This window comes from Ambystoma mexicanum, chromosome 6p (genome assembly GCF_040938575.1).
Source record: "Ambystoma mexicanum isolate Mex_15411 chromosome 6p, UKY_AmexF1_1, whole genome shotgun sequence".
Lineage (NCBI taxonomy): Eukaryota > Metazoa > Chordata > Amphibia > Caudata > Ambystomatidae > Ambystoma > Ambystoma mexicanum.
In genome coordinates, this window is record NC_090935.1 from 157,772,688 (window position 1) to 157,787,851 (window position 15,164).

At 44.4% G+C, this 15,164-nt stretch overlaps 1 protein-coding gene across 1 annotated transcript in view; it reads left to right on the top strand.

Annotated features, from left to right (window-relative positions):
- NOL6 (nucleolar protein 6) overlaps positions 1 to 15,164 on the top strand; it is a 915,540-nt gene that overhangs the window by 96,834 nt on the left and 803,542 nt on the right. Inside the window, exon 5 of the mRNA XM_069626862.1 lies at positions 8,393 to 8,561. Within this exon, the coding sequence (XP_069482963.1) occupies positions 8,393 to 8,561 (169 nt within the window). The remainder of the gene's footprint in view (positions 1 to 8,392; positions 8,562 to 15,164) is intronic.

Here is a 15,164-nt window from a genome sequence, read left to right on the forward strand (position 1 = left end):
CCCCTCTATAAGTGTATACGTTACTTTACTTACTATGAATGATGTTTCCCCCTCCTGAAAAGTAATGTGGTGGTACTGTTTTAGCATTGCTTAACTGAGTGTACAAGCTCACCAGTAGGGTTTACCTACCTTGCCTAACGTGTTCTTCTTACAATGTACCATAGTTTCTTGCTTTCCCTGATCCGATGAGGTAATACTTGCATCTGAGTTGCTTGAAGCCCCTCCTTAAAAGTAAATGGTTACTTATCTTGAAAAGCTGCTGCTCTTCTAAACTTATAACACTGTTTTGTGCCTCCCCTGAATCTGCTTGGAGCAGTTCCAAAATAGTCGAAGGGTCCATTACTTAGCTCAAAAGACCTTGGGTGTTTCATTGGGTTTTGCTTTCCTTGAATTGCTGAGTGCATTCACAAATAGTGATTGTGTGTTAATACTGGTTATTGAGTAGCTTAAGGCCTCTCCAGAAAGTATGAGTTGTTTACTAACTGTCTTGTAAAAAGTAATGTTGCAATAAGTAAACATGTAACGGGATTGATTTATTAAGTGATTTCTTAACTGGGTGTCACTGCATGACTTCCAGGATCTACTACCTTGAATTACTGACTGTATTCAAAAGTATGTTACCTGGTTTTACTCTCCACAAATAGATGATTGCATTCTGAATGTGTTATAGGTTTGACTCACCTTGAACTGCTGATTGCTATTCTTAAGAAGGTTGTACTTTGGGTTGTATCCCATAAGCATTGAGTTGTTTTTTATAATTGTGTTTATATGATATGTGATAGCAAGGCATACAATAAGCAGTGTTGCATAGCATGTTGCATGTAGTTTTGCTAATTAAATTGATACTTGTGTAGCAAAGTTAGCTATTTAGGTTACCCTGTTCAATGAAAGCACTGCTCACCCTGAATTCATTTCTGGCTCTCAAAGCTCTTGCCACCCTCTTCAATGTTCACTGCAAGTTCAAAGGGGCTAATGGAGAGAGAGTACAGTAGTAATCATCTCCTTCACTCTTAAGTGTCAAAGGTCTGTGTGGGAGTGCTAGGCAACATTTTTTTAAATTTTACATACAATTGAAAGCTAGAAGTCTGGTCGATACTTTTATTAAGCTAACTATATATTATTTGGCAAAGACCAGTCTGTGTAACTTAATTAAAAACCATCATGCAATTCCATTTCTAACAATTTAACTGGTTGCATAATGCAGAACTACACTATTCTGTAAAACACCACATTGTCTCCATTGTTTACAGTGAAGTTTAGGTTCATGTATCTAAATCTCAGTGTCAAAACTAGATGTTTTGATTATTGGGGAAGATGCTTCAGATTGATGAGTGAACACTTTTGAAAAGGTACATGATCACACAATGATCACACGATCAACTGCCTTTAATGGCAAATCTAGTCTGTGACCACCTGGTTGCATTTATCTGTGCAACTGGTGCTCAACACATGAGTGGTTTTATTCCCTTCCGAACATCAATGCGCAATGCCCCGACTGTACTCCAAATAAGCTTGCATTGTCTCCACCTATGTTTCTATGCATTGTCCTGCTTTGCCCACCTCGCCGCCGGCACTGTGTTCGACATTGCTTAATCCTAGCTGCCATTGCTCAATTTACCCGCTCAGCAGCTCCGTACTCATTACTGCTTGCATAGGCCAAATTGCACCTGTAAGCTCTTAGATATAAGTTCCCAGCAACACCCTGCCTGAATTAGATGGTGCAACACACCCTCTGTTAACTTGCTCAACACAACCACCTATATTTTTAGCCATATGCACATGAGCTGAGCTCCCATCCACTTAATGTATTTATTTGTATTTATTAGGTTTATATAGCGCTTTACACCAGAGCTCTTTACATGAAACAAGAATACATTAGAATAAAATGGAAGCATTATTGTACACCACGAGACAAACCTTCAAAAGCAATATATAGAACAGTTTTCAGAAGAATGTAAACTGAACTGGGGAAGAGTAAGAGGGAATCAAGGTTAAGAGGAAGGGGAATGCAGAAGATGAGCTTTCAAGGAAGAACGGCAGGAGGTCTAAGAGGAAATGGAGCGGATAATAATAATTACTATTATAGAGAGAGGTAGAGTGTTCCAGTGTAGAGGGGCAAGGAGCTGAAAGGAACGGAAACGAGAACGGGCACAAAGGGAAGGAGCAACAGTAAGTAGGAAGAGATCAGCAGATCTGAAGGTGCGAGTGGGAGCATAGAACTAGAGGAGAGAGGAAAGGTAGGGGGGGCAAGATCATGAAGGGATTTAAATTACTGCATGACATGTTGGTACAATTTGCCCTGTGTTAGCCAACCTGTCACATGCCTGTATTGCTTCACACTGCACTTGTATGCCTTATGTACTTGATTATACTGGTTTGGTTTTGATCTGATTTGGATTATACTTGTATACACACACGAACTAGCCTATTGTGATATCAGCACTCCCCATTGAACTGAACTAGCCTACTGTGATTTTTAGTTGTCCCTCTGAACTGAACTAGCCTACTGTGATTTTTAGTAGTCCCTCTGAACTGAACTAGCCTACTGTGATTTTACCAGCACCCTGTGATCTGAATTCTCGAATCTCTAGATGTTCGACTGCAGCCAACCTGCACTGTAACGTAAAAAGTGTTTGACACTCCCCTACCTGGTACACCGCACCACAATGCTCATGTAATTATTTTGCCTGTGGCCACCCTCCACTCACGCAATGCTGCTCAAAGCCGGCTATAAGATCCTTCACAAGATCTCTAGCCTCCTCCCCAACACTATCATTACCATATTCGCCCTTGCACTCAACTTATCCATTCTCTATCCCATCAAGACACACACCAACACCACCGGCATGACCCCACCACTGCACCACATCACATCACACCTGCTCTCCCCCTACTTGCTACCATGCCCACTCGCACTCCCACACTGACACCCATCCAGACACCCACTGCCACCCCATGCTCATTCAACCTCAGATGCTCCAGACTCGGAACCCGCACTCAACCACTTGACATCAGCTGCAACCCTACAACTACAGCACTCCGCAATCTATGCCTAGGATCACGCTCCACCTTCAATGGCACTCCATACACTGAACGCACACCGTCATCTAGCTGTACACCATCCCTACCGCCACTGCGTGGACCCACACCCCCCACTGCCACAGAAAAAGCTAGCCTCCTCACTAGCCCCAAGCCCAATACTACACCTACACCTCTCCTGAAATGCGCCCTCTTAAACGTCCGCTCACGCCCGGGGCATGCCCTAGAAATGTATGATCTCCTAGACAGCCTTAACCTTGACCTGTTAGCCATTATGGAACATGGCTTCATGAAGCATCGGGTCCCTCCATTGCTATGGCACTCCCACCAGGTTATTCTATCTTCAGGCAAGACAGACCAGCACGCCTAGTAGGCGGGGTAGCTCTTCTCTCCAAAGAAACACTCTCTCTCAGACCCATCACTCACCGCTGGGACAGCTACTCGGACATGTTATCAGCCAAGCTTGCTCTGTCCCCCAACAGCACCATCAACATTCACGTACCCTATCGTCCCCCTGGCCCTCCATCGGATTTCCAGGGCCACCTCATGCATCTACTAAGCAACATCATCAAAGGCTCCACTAACACCCTACTTCTCGGAGACCTAAACCTCAGTTCTAATGACCCTAAAGACAAAGCTGTCACTTCCCTCAATAAGGAACTTAACGAGCTAGGTTTTACACGAAAAGTCTCTGGCCACACACATACTAAAGGCCTCACCCTGAATTGGGTCGCTGACCATAACTTCCACACCTCCATCATCGCCAACTCAGCGCTACCCTGGACCGATCACCATTGCATTGAGTTCACCCTACTCACCTCCTCCAGCACCAAAATCCTTACCCCCGGCCCCCCAACATTAGTGAGAAGCTCTAAAAAACTCAGAGGACAGCCTTCGCTCACACCTTAACATCCCTGCACTAGCCCCCCCTTTCTCCAACGACCCAAACGCCTCCGCTGACATTTACAAAGATGCTCTATCCAGAGCCATTAATGCCATAGCTCCACTTGAACCCAAAAAAGGCATAAAAAACTCTACACAGTAACTCGTGGGTCACTGAAGAACTACAGTCCCTACGCTCCTCTAAAAGGGAGGCTAAAAAAACTGGCTTGTACACCCGAGCGAGGATACTAAAAACTGTTTTAACCAAATCTCCCGTCTATACAAAGATGCCATCACCAACGCTAAAGCGAATTCCTTTAATGTCCGTATCACCAATGCCAAATCGCAATCCAACGAAATCTTTGCCATTTTCAACAAACTCATATCTCCTCCTAATACACCAGAGGAGATTACTAAAGACGAAGTCTGGTGCTCTAGTATTTAAGCCGCCATGCTAAACAAAATAGAGCTCCTTCAAAACAAAATTAAGGGTCATCACAAAGCCCTAGCCCACACTCCTGGGCTCAAACAATCTGACCCCTCTCCCCCATCAACCAATTCCAAACCACTTTTCATCTTTAAAGATATCTCAGAACTGGAAGTCACCAACATCCTCAAAAACCTAAAACCCTCTGTGTATAGGAGACATCTGTCCTCCCAAACTTATCAAGGACTGTGCAGACCTCCTTGCTCCCCTTACAACAGCGTTCATTAATGCCTCCTTCAGAACCGGAATCATCCCTGCCAGCCTCAAAGAAGCATGGGGACGCCCCCTTCTAAAAGAAAAAACCCTCGACCCTACTCAGCCTAACAACTACCTACCCATAACCACTGTGCCATTCCTCCTCAAGATCCTGGATAAAGCTGCTCACTGCCAAATCCAGCACTTGCTTGAAACTCACTCAATTCTTGGTTCTAGACAATCGGGGTTCGGCGAACGTCATGGCATGGAAACCGCGTTGGTAGACCTAAAAAACCAGATCACCCAAATCATGGATAAAGGCAAGCCTGACCTCCTGCTACTCTTAGACCTCTCAGCTGCTTTCGATCTTGTAGATCACAAGACACTCACATCACACCTTACCTACTCAGCCAACTTCTCTAAAGAAGATGTGCATTGGATTACCTCCTTCCTAGAGGGCAGGGCAATGAAAGTTTTCTCAGACATAGCCCATGCTGCCCCCACCACCATCCACTGGGGAGTCCTGCAGGGCTCGTGCACTGCCCCCCACTCTATACAACTTGTTCATGAAGCCTCTCTTCGACAAGCTTGTATACCAACTACGCCGATGATACTCAAGTACTCTTACCACTCACTGGCTCCTACACTAGAGATGCCCAAGCACTTCTCTCAGTATACACCACCATCGAAGCTTGGATGGCAGCCAGTGGCCTGTGCATCAATGGAGAGAAGACCGGAATCCTCATTCTAGGCCTAAAAACGACATTGGCCAAGCTAGACAATTTCTACTCCAACTTCACCATTGATAACACCATCATCCCTGTTTTAACCTCGGTAAAGACCTTAGTTGTCTACTTAGATTCACGCTATCCTTTACCAGGCAGGTTAGCGCCATCGCCTCCGCCTTAGCACACACTACTGAACTCATAAATGCAGTAAAACCATACCTATCCAAGCCAAACTGCCTCTCAATTGCCAGAGCTACTATCGGTGCCAAACTGGACTACTGCAATGCCCTCCTTGCAGGTACCTCCAAACATAATCTAAATCGACTTCAAATCACGCAAATAATGCGCTCCGAGCAGCATTAAGCCTTCCTAAAAGGGAACACGGCACCCAGGCTAGACAGGCAGCCCACTGGCTCCCTGTTAAAGAACGTATCAGCTTCAAAATCCTCACCCACAAATGCCTCTCCTTCTCAGTTCTGTCATGTCTTGCTTAAACTTGATCCAAACCCACTCACTCCAGACCTACCAGAACACACTACACCAACCTTCTACACACTCCCCACACCAACAGATCCAAACCGGGAGGATTGGGTTTCCCATACATAGCCACCAAACTCTGGAACACCCTACCCACAGACATCAGAACAGAAATCTCTTTTCACCTTCTGCAAAAAACTCAAACCCGTCCTCTTCATCTGACCCCCTGTATGCCTTTCTACATGCTTGTATATATGATTGCAATTGTTCATCACTTCTGTAACTAAGTAATGTCTGCAACCAGCGCCACGATGCCTTTGGGCTGCTGCGCGCTTAGCAAATGCAAATAAATAAATACCAGTTATCCTGAAAGTGAGATGGCAGCAAACTACTATGTTCCACCTAGTTCGACAAGCTCCTTGCCTGCTATGCCATCTACTCTGCTTAGTCTCTTACTTTCTTTCCTGTTGCATAATGAATACACAAGGCTAACACAAAGGAATGATCAATAGTTCCATCCAGACTGTACATTGACACATCTACTGCAATACCAAACTCTGTAGTTGGCCTCCAGCGCTCACTTTGCTCTGATTATGATTGCATTATGTATTGGCACCTGCGAGATAGAGCTGGCCAAACTGTTTTCAGAGCCTTCATATTTGTTTTTGTGTCCATTCATGCAGCAAAACCTTTACATTTTTATAGACCAAGCCAGAGCTCGCAAAGACCACTTGCACACTCTTGTAGTCAAGTAGATTTTATGATGGGCGAGTACTATTTGCAGAGGATGTTTTGAAAATGTTATGTAACATTTACTTTTTTGCAGTAAATGTCAAATAAATTGCACTGTGCATAGCTGGCAGCAGTGTGCCAAACAGAGTGGGTTTGTGGTAACATGCACCATTTTATAGATGGCGCTTTTATATGTTTTGTCACCAGCTGCTATGGGTCGAGTGCATTTCTTTTAAGTCAAGTAGGTAAACTAAATTACTTAACCTGCAGGTCTAGTGGAATTTGAAAGAATTTGCAAGGCCTGATTCCTTTCACTATCTTAGTTCAGCGGTACCCAAAATGCTTTATTGATGCTCATTTTCTGTTTTGGATGCAAATACTTCTGGTGACATTAAAAATATTAGTACAACATTGCTAATCAAATGGGCATGTTTGCTAATCAAGAACATTTTAATTAGCAAACACTGCTAATCAATTTTTGAAAACGAATGTATTCCTTGTGATAGTACTTATTTTGTCCACGATTTATCTGGACCTGCTTGTATTAAAATAACCATTTTTTTTTTTTTTTACAATACTTTGTATTTCTTTGGACCATATGTATGCTACAAATTCTTCGTACCAAGCTACAGCCATCTCTCCCTCCTAAGATAAGCCTGGCTGCTCTGTCCATGCTACCACATTCTCGGTTGATAAAGCCTTATACTAAGAGTGGAACTTATGTACTGCCTCAGATGTACGCTTTTATGAAGCCCTTAGTTGGACACTCCTAACACCTGCTGGCAGACAAAACTCTTTCCTGGCATCCCTCGGTTCGTTCTTGTCACTCCACACTGCTTTTTCGATACAGCCTTCGATCGCCCTGCTTTCAACTCGCTGGCTTTTTGGCGACCGCCTAGATCGCAGACTTCTCCTTCCAGAGGTTGCTCACCATGTGCTTCTTTCTTCTTAGCTTAAGTAGCTGGGACTGCCCCAGCATAACGTCTGTTTGACAATAGCTGGTTGAAAGCACTCTTCATGCCTGACGGTAGTGTTCTTGGGTTCTTCTTCATCTCAGTATCCAGTAGCGCGACTGTCTGACAAATTACAATAACACATCGTCTCATACTTTACCATAGGTAAGAAAGGGTTGGGTGTTTGTTTTTACCCTGGTGGGGTTGGGAGATAAAGGGCCCTCCCTATGAGATCTCCTGCATGGTACTACCCTTCTGTATCAGATAGCCGTCTCACCTCCCTAACTTCATGGAATAGGGACTCTCCGCTGGGGAAAAGTGACGTCATCTGAAGAATCATCACTTGTGAAAGCCTGATTCTTAAACTGAAGTCATAAATCACTTGATTTGAGACTGGTTCTTTCAAGTACACAGGGGTTTTCCTTTTGCTCTGTTGTGTGTATTCTCTGAGCAGTGAACTGTGTGGTAGTTGCCACTATTAATTGGCATGCTATGTTTTTGAATTTCATCTCAATACATTTTCTTTCTCTTGTGAGTGAATCTTCAGTCATGTACTCGTATCACCTCCCATACCTTAAACATTTTCATGGTAAACTGAAGTGATCATTTTAAATATGAATGGGAGTCTTGTTTTGGTTAGTGAGCCTGTAACAACTTTGTTTTTCCATGAAACCTGCCCTACTCCGTTGGTGTTTCTCTATGTGCTTTATGCTTACAGGACAAACCCACCTCATCTGACTGTGGAAGCTAAAGGGTTGGGCATTAATCGAGGCATGCACCTTCTTTACCATGCTTTAACACTTTGTATTGCTTTGTTCAGGGATTTCTTGTGATTTGCTGTAGAATTTCGTTCAACATCACTATTTTGCCTAAATGATCTCCCTCTCTCCTCTGCGTAGGAAATTCTCCAAGCTAAAGATAACCTAAACCAGCGCTACCACAGAAAAAGGGCTCTGTACCTGGCTCACATTGCCCAGCACTTCTCGAAGCAGAAGCTCTTTGGAAGTGTTAAGTTCGCTTACATGAATGGAAACCACATGAAGCCGGTCCTCATCCTGCAACCACAAGGTGAGCGTAAGCGCAATGCCACAGGTTCTTTCTCATTTACGATTGGCTTTGCAACATGAAAATGAAAGACCAAGTAATAAAGTATTGGTTTTTGCAACACAATTGTTGTAATCGGGTCATGATGCTGTGGAGTTAGCAATGCCTCTGATTTCGTTTAGACTGGTTGTTGTATTGGCTCTTAGTGCTAGGCATTTAAGCGTTGGTTAGGGAGAGGAAGTGCTCTGCTCTCTGCAGCCCAACCTCACCAGCCCATGATTGATGTCCATTATCCATCCAGTCTGCTGTCCGTTGGGATAGGGGCAGACTTTGCTGCTGTAATGCTAAAATATCCTTTGCCAGATACCTCACTAAATGGATCATGCCTTTTGAGAAGGAATGTTGTCTTCAGTGGGGTTTCCCAGAACATCTGCTAATAGTCTGGGTCCTGACTGATTTTTATGGAGAGTGGAGTTATTTTGCCTCACTCACATGTTCCGCTCACTTTGCGATGCTATGAACAGTCTGTTTGGTTACCAGTGTGTGTAGCCCCTCTTACAATGTTTACTTTTCACCTGTGTTTTTACATTGCATCACAAGCCCCCTTAAGTGGAGTGCTGGAGGGACCAATTATGTCCCCTTGAAGTTTGTGATGTCTGTGGAAAATGCTTGTGGCATTGAACCAATCTTTATTCTTTTCCCGGTGCACTCCCATGCATTACGAATACCCTTTTGCACCTTTCCCTCCCTACTTTTTTTATGGAAGCCCATTCTATTTGTTCTGTTTTTGATCATGTCCTGACTTTTTGATGGGAATTAAAGCCTTCAGCTTCACTTCCCTTGCCTTTTGCTCACATGTTATGGAGAAACTGATCAGTCCATTAGACTATTAGTACTGGGAAGCATGATTTCCCTTTTGAATTCTTGTATTTTTAACATTGCACACAGCACCTTCCAGTGTAGTGTAAAGGCGATACATTTGAATCACTCTAGTTTTTTTTTACACAGATAATTTGTGGTTATTTTTATATGTACCTAAAGGCAAGCCAGTGGACGCGGTTACATTTTTACTGTTTTTGCATTATTTTTGGTGTGCACATTTGCATTTACCGCATATGGCTACTAAACGGGCTAGTGCCCTGAAATGGCTGTGCCACGAGATTTTCGCGTTCTCTTTGGCCATATTGGCCTTATTCCTGCCTTCCCAGAACAGGAAAGTCCTCATAAGGTTATGCTCTTGCCCAGGAAAGCTACTGCTTTCGCAGACGTGTGTGTGTGTCTGTCTGTCTGTCTGTCTGTCTGTCTGTCTGTCTGTCTGTCTGTCTGTCTGTCTGTCTCTTGCGCGTCTCGTGCGCCCAGGAAGGGAGCTGGGACTGTCTAGTCCCAGTCCACATCCATGCTGCCAGAAAGTCTGCATCATGGGTGGATGAGAAACCAGTAGTTGTCCATAATAGTAGAACTACTGGCTGTTTGCATGGTTGGTGAGCTTGGTTTTGCTTCTAGCTCAGATTTTGGGTAAGAGGAGAACTTCGGCAGCTATTCTTCAGATATGCGTTGGAACCAAGAATCCCTTGATGCAGAGCAGACCATTTATGACCCGAAAATGACTCCTTAAGTGGCCCAGCATCCCTTCAAGTGTCTTGCCCGGTAAAGTCCTGCTGCACTGCTTGATCTCTGAAGACCCCTAGTGGTGCTTCACCCTTTGGACTACTGGGACCAACTAGCCTCTGTGCTTTCTCGAAGATCCAGCCCTTCAGAGCCTTCGGAAGTGTCCCTGAACTGGCCAATGGCCTGACCAGCTCTCTCGTGGACCACCTCGCCAAAGCGACGCCATTCCGTGCTTGATTCTGGAACGCCCAGTATTCCAGCTTCCTATCTTCAATGGGACCGGTCCTGGAGCAGTTGTTTGGATCGCAACTGGAAGCACGCCTGTTGTTGCCTGCGAACAGAGATTGCAGCTGGAACTCGCCTTACTCCACCCTGTGGAGAGCCTGTAACTTTGGATTCTGCACTTCTTCACTGACAGGGATTGCATCTTGCAGTTGCGTCCGACTGGATAAATCTAGCCAGCAACTCCTGGGCACATCTCGCAGGAACAAAGGGCGGAAGATTGAGCCCCCAGCAACCCACAGACGATCCACAATGACATCTGGTAAATCAGTCAGTGGGTATGTAAACATGAGTGTGCATGTCTGCACCCCCCCCCGTAACTCTCCATAGGATAATATTGGGAACAAGTACCTTTGTTTCCTGTCTCTTCTCACCTTTGGTCGTCGAACCTGGGTCGGGTATCCTGCCCCTGGGTTAGCTTTAGGTTTGCAGGAAAGTAGAGAACGTAACTATCCCTGGGTAAAATGTTGTACAGCTTTTTAATAGTTTAAACTAATCACTGCCACAAGGCCATTGCATCCTTTTTACAGGGAGCTCAAACCTGTGAGAAATATGTTGGACCCTGTGACTGTTTTGGGCTCAAGGCCCCACTCGTATTAGGGTTTGGACTTCTAAAGATAGGATACTGCACAGGTTCCCATCGTATTGCTACATCTGCTTTACGTATTTGCATTGTTTGGTTGCGGTATTGATGAAGTACAATAAGTGAACATACTGGTGAGTTTAAATATTTATATTACAGATTATTGTGTATTTCTACTGCTAGTTTCATTTTTCAGTATGTTCTAAAGGCCTAAAATAAATAACTATTTTTATAATGTCTAAATTGAATTATTGTGTGCTATACTGGCTGGACTCATTGAGGTCTCCGAACTCCACTCCATCTCCTGAGACTAAACCTTGACTGCTCATCTATGTGCTTTGATTGAGACTTTCCTAACCCCTCACAGATCCTTGCTCATCATAACGGGGATGGCCTCCTAAAATCTTTCCACCAAACAATGTTGTAGAAATCTATCTTAACACTTGGTATTGGTTCAAATTGGTTCTTCACCTACTTTGCCACACTACAGGGGTGTTCTTCTGGTCTAAGTGTTTAAAATGTGCTATGTAGCCAGAGCACTGTTAGGTAAGAGTTTCCTAAATATGGTAAATCTTGCTGACGTGGGTCAACCCTAGAACTTTTTGCTTTACTGGTGGGATATTTTTCCTTAATACCTCCTGAGTGGGAACCTTTTTCCATACTCACAGAATCGTTTACTCTTTTTATGGGTGTTAACAACTTTTGGGCAATAAGTGCCTGTTGTTGTTGGGTTGCCCTAGCGGCTCCACTTTTTAAACGTTCTCTGGTTATCCTTGAGAGAACTACCGTTCACAAGGGAAGACGGGATCTTTGGATCCCTTATACATTTTATTTGTTAAAACCAGCACATCCCACTCTCTACACGTGTTTCACCCTCTTGGATTCAGGGGACTCGTCAGGAGAGTATCTTAGAGAACTTTAATTACTTGTGTGTGCTTCCAAGGTAGTTTTATTTTCTTCAAATAATTAAGTTTCCAAAGTTTTGAAGTCTTAAAGTTTAGAGTCCACAGCATGACAGTCACTGTAATTTAAGGTGTTCTGTGAAACACGTGTAGAGTTCACACTGAAGGCCTTGAAATAAAATAAAAATATGCATGTAAAAACAAAAAAATGCAATTGGACTACTTCGGCTCTCACCTTGAAATTGTATATTTTATCATCAGTATGGCTCAAACAGGATAATACCAACCATGAGAAACTACAATTCCCTATCAGTCAAGATAGAGGTATGAGTCCTGTGCAGACAACTGATCTTCAATTATAATCACAAACACTATATTTGGATTCGCCCAAAGTAAAAGTCCTCTTGATTGCCTCTATTATACAAACGTTTTATACTTGTGATTACACATACAGAACCTATTTACCCCTAGATTTATCTAGGCCTACCTGTATTTAAATAAATCATTTATTTTTACATACATAGTGTTTCTTTGGACCATTTGTATTACAATTTTATTCATAATGATTATACAGGACCCTCTCCCTCCATGATGAGCCTGGCTGCTAAGTCTACGCTACCATATACTCAGGTGGTACAGCCTTATACTAAGAGTGGAGTCTTGTACTGTCTGAGTTGAATGTCCTAAGAAGCACCCCAAATTGAATGTGCATATTTTTGTGATTTACTTAACTTTGATGTTTGATAGGATTTGTCCAAGGCCTAAATAAATACCTCTATTTTTGTACATTCAGCCTAATTTGTGTTAAGTGTGATTAACCAAACTCTTTCACACACCCTCCGTCTAAACCTTGCTTTTCAGTCTCAACACCCAGATTCCCTAGACAAAAGTGTTTCCCCGTCAACCAGAATATGGTGGCCTCTCAGAACCTGTCCACAGGGCTGATCTCACTCACTCACTCACTCACTCACTCACTCACTCACTCACTCACTCACTCACTCACTCACTCACTCACTCGTTCTTCGTAGTCTCTTGTGACTCCCCTTACCCACTCTATATTTTAAACTTCCTGTTACTTGTATGCAAGGTAGTCCATTATTAGAAATACCTTCTGTGACAAAGTAAAGCATTTCAGCATTTTGAGTGATGATAATGCCTCTTCAGGCTAACTCATTCCCCAACATTTGTTTCTATCTCTTTAGTGGTTGTTAAAGGAGGTTAACGTTTGGTCCGGACATGAGCAAGGCTCTTAGAAATCAAGCGAAAATTCTCACCAGTTCAGAGCATAAAGATGTACTTTAGGTTGACTCAGATTTCATATGTTTGGGCAAAATACTCATGATGGTGGATTGATACATTTCTTTGTATCACTCACCATGTTCTTCTGCATTGGCTCTTGCACAGATTGACTTTTGATGCATTTGTACTGGGTCAATATGCTCTGGGATAATTTGGATTCTGATGCTTGTTAATCTGCTTAGAATCACATGCTGTGCATATGGTCCGACATCCAGTTCTAACCGCTGAGTTTTGCATCTTGTCTTTCGGGGACCGAAAGGGGACGTCGGCATAGGCGTGTCTGTAACACTATCCCTATCGTGACGTGTGTAGTACCCAAAATCCCTCATGCGCCAAGGTCACTCAGATTGTTTTTTCCGGCCAGATAACTGGTCGCCCTATAGCGAAGCTCTTACTAGAGACATTGTTTATCTTTACCGAATTTTCGGTTTATGCCCTGTTAAGTCACTTCGCCTAATAAGAACATCTTCGATGAAGACTACGGAGGAATCGTCTACGGCTGTTGTCTCGGCGCCTAAGATCCGGCGGCCGGATTTCCACGTGGTCGGGCCTTCTGGCTGACCTATACAGTAGGCAGAGTGGGTTCGGGGTGGCCATATTGTTATTATGTCTTTCCTCCTTTTCACTTCTTTCCCTTTCGGTCTGGTCATCTTTCCCTTTTGCTATGGAAAGGACTCCTTTTTAGATTCTGCCCTAAGTGTAGGGTCAGATATCCTTGGAAGGACGTGTAACGCCTGTATCCCCCCTAGAGCACGACGAAAAGCGGTGTTCGGCGTGAAAGCTCCTTAAGCCTAAAACCCTTAAGGACCGCCGTGTATAGCGGTGGGCCGTGTACGGCATGTCACGCGTGGAGCCTCCCTCCCCTACCGCAACACCAGCCGAAAGTGACTGGGGTACTTCGAATGACCAAACGTCCAATGCGGATGTTATAGACCTTGAGGTGGACACTTCTAGGTCCGCCACGCCCGTCCCCGACCCTTCCAGGCTCGACTCTGGTCTTGCTACAGGGACTACACCCGGCGACAAGGGCGTACATAAACATTGCACTACACACAACCCCTACGCCATCTTCAACGCCTTTGTTGAAAAAAGCGAAAGCACCAACAGGTCCGTTGAAAATTTTGACGGTTCCCTCGGATAGTGTAGATCCAAAGCCTTCCCCGCATCCGCAACAGCGCATGACGACTGGGCAAACGAAAATTAATAAGGACGCTACTCCCCAATCTACACGCGCTGAAGTAGGCCCGAAAGTTACGACTAGACCTCTACCCGGCACTCCGACCGCTGGGCATTCTGGTGCCGCGGACGTCGTTTTGGCTACCGCTACATCATCGGAGGCTTTGTCTCATGACGATTCGGTTACTATCCGGAAGAGCATCGGTAGGATCGCAGCGGCGGTGGGCCTTATCCTGGTCCCGCATAAAGTTATGGGCCAGGCCGCGGAAACATTTTCGACAGACTATGCCCGCGATTCTGATGACTCTTACGTGGATAGTCAAGAGCCTCTCTGACACCCTGAGAAGTTCCTCTCGACGCCAAAGGGCGGAGAACGTTGTTTCTCCCCATCTAGGCCCTTTTGGATCCTTGAAATGGACTACTGAAAAGTTAGAGGGATGCATGGATCGGCTGGAGCAGATTATTAGTTCTGCTGACCAGCCTCTGCCGAAAAAAAAGGCTACTGTAGACCCTAACCTTCAAATACAAGATGTTCAGCCTCAGGTTTTCCAACAGGAAGACGTGGCCCACATGGACACATAGAGGGACATCTATACTGAAGAAGAGGAATCCTCTTTTCCCGAAAATTATGAGGAAGATCAACAGGAGACGATGGAGAACTGGGAGGAAACCCAGCTAAAAGGACAGGATCTTTGGTCACATCAAGATCAGGACTCTGATATTTTGTGCATCGATTCTCCTTCCACCCCGGCTCGCCAGGCCTCCCCTGTGGATGAC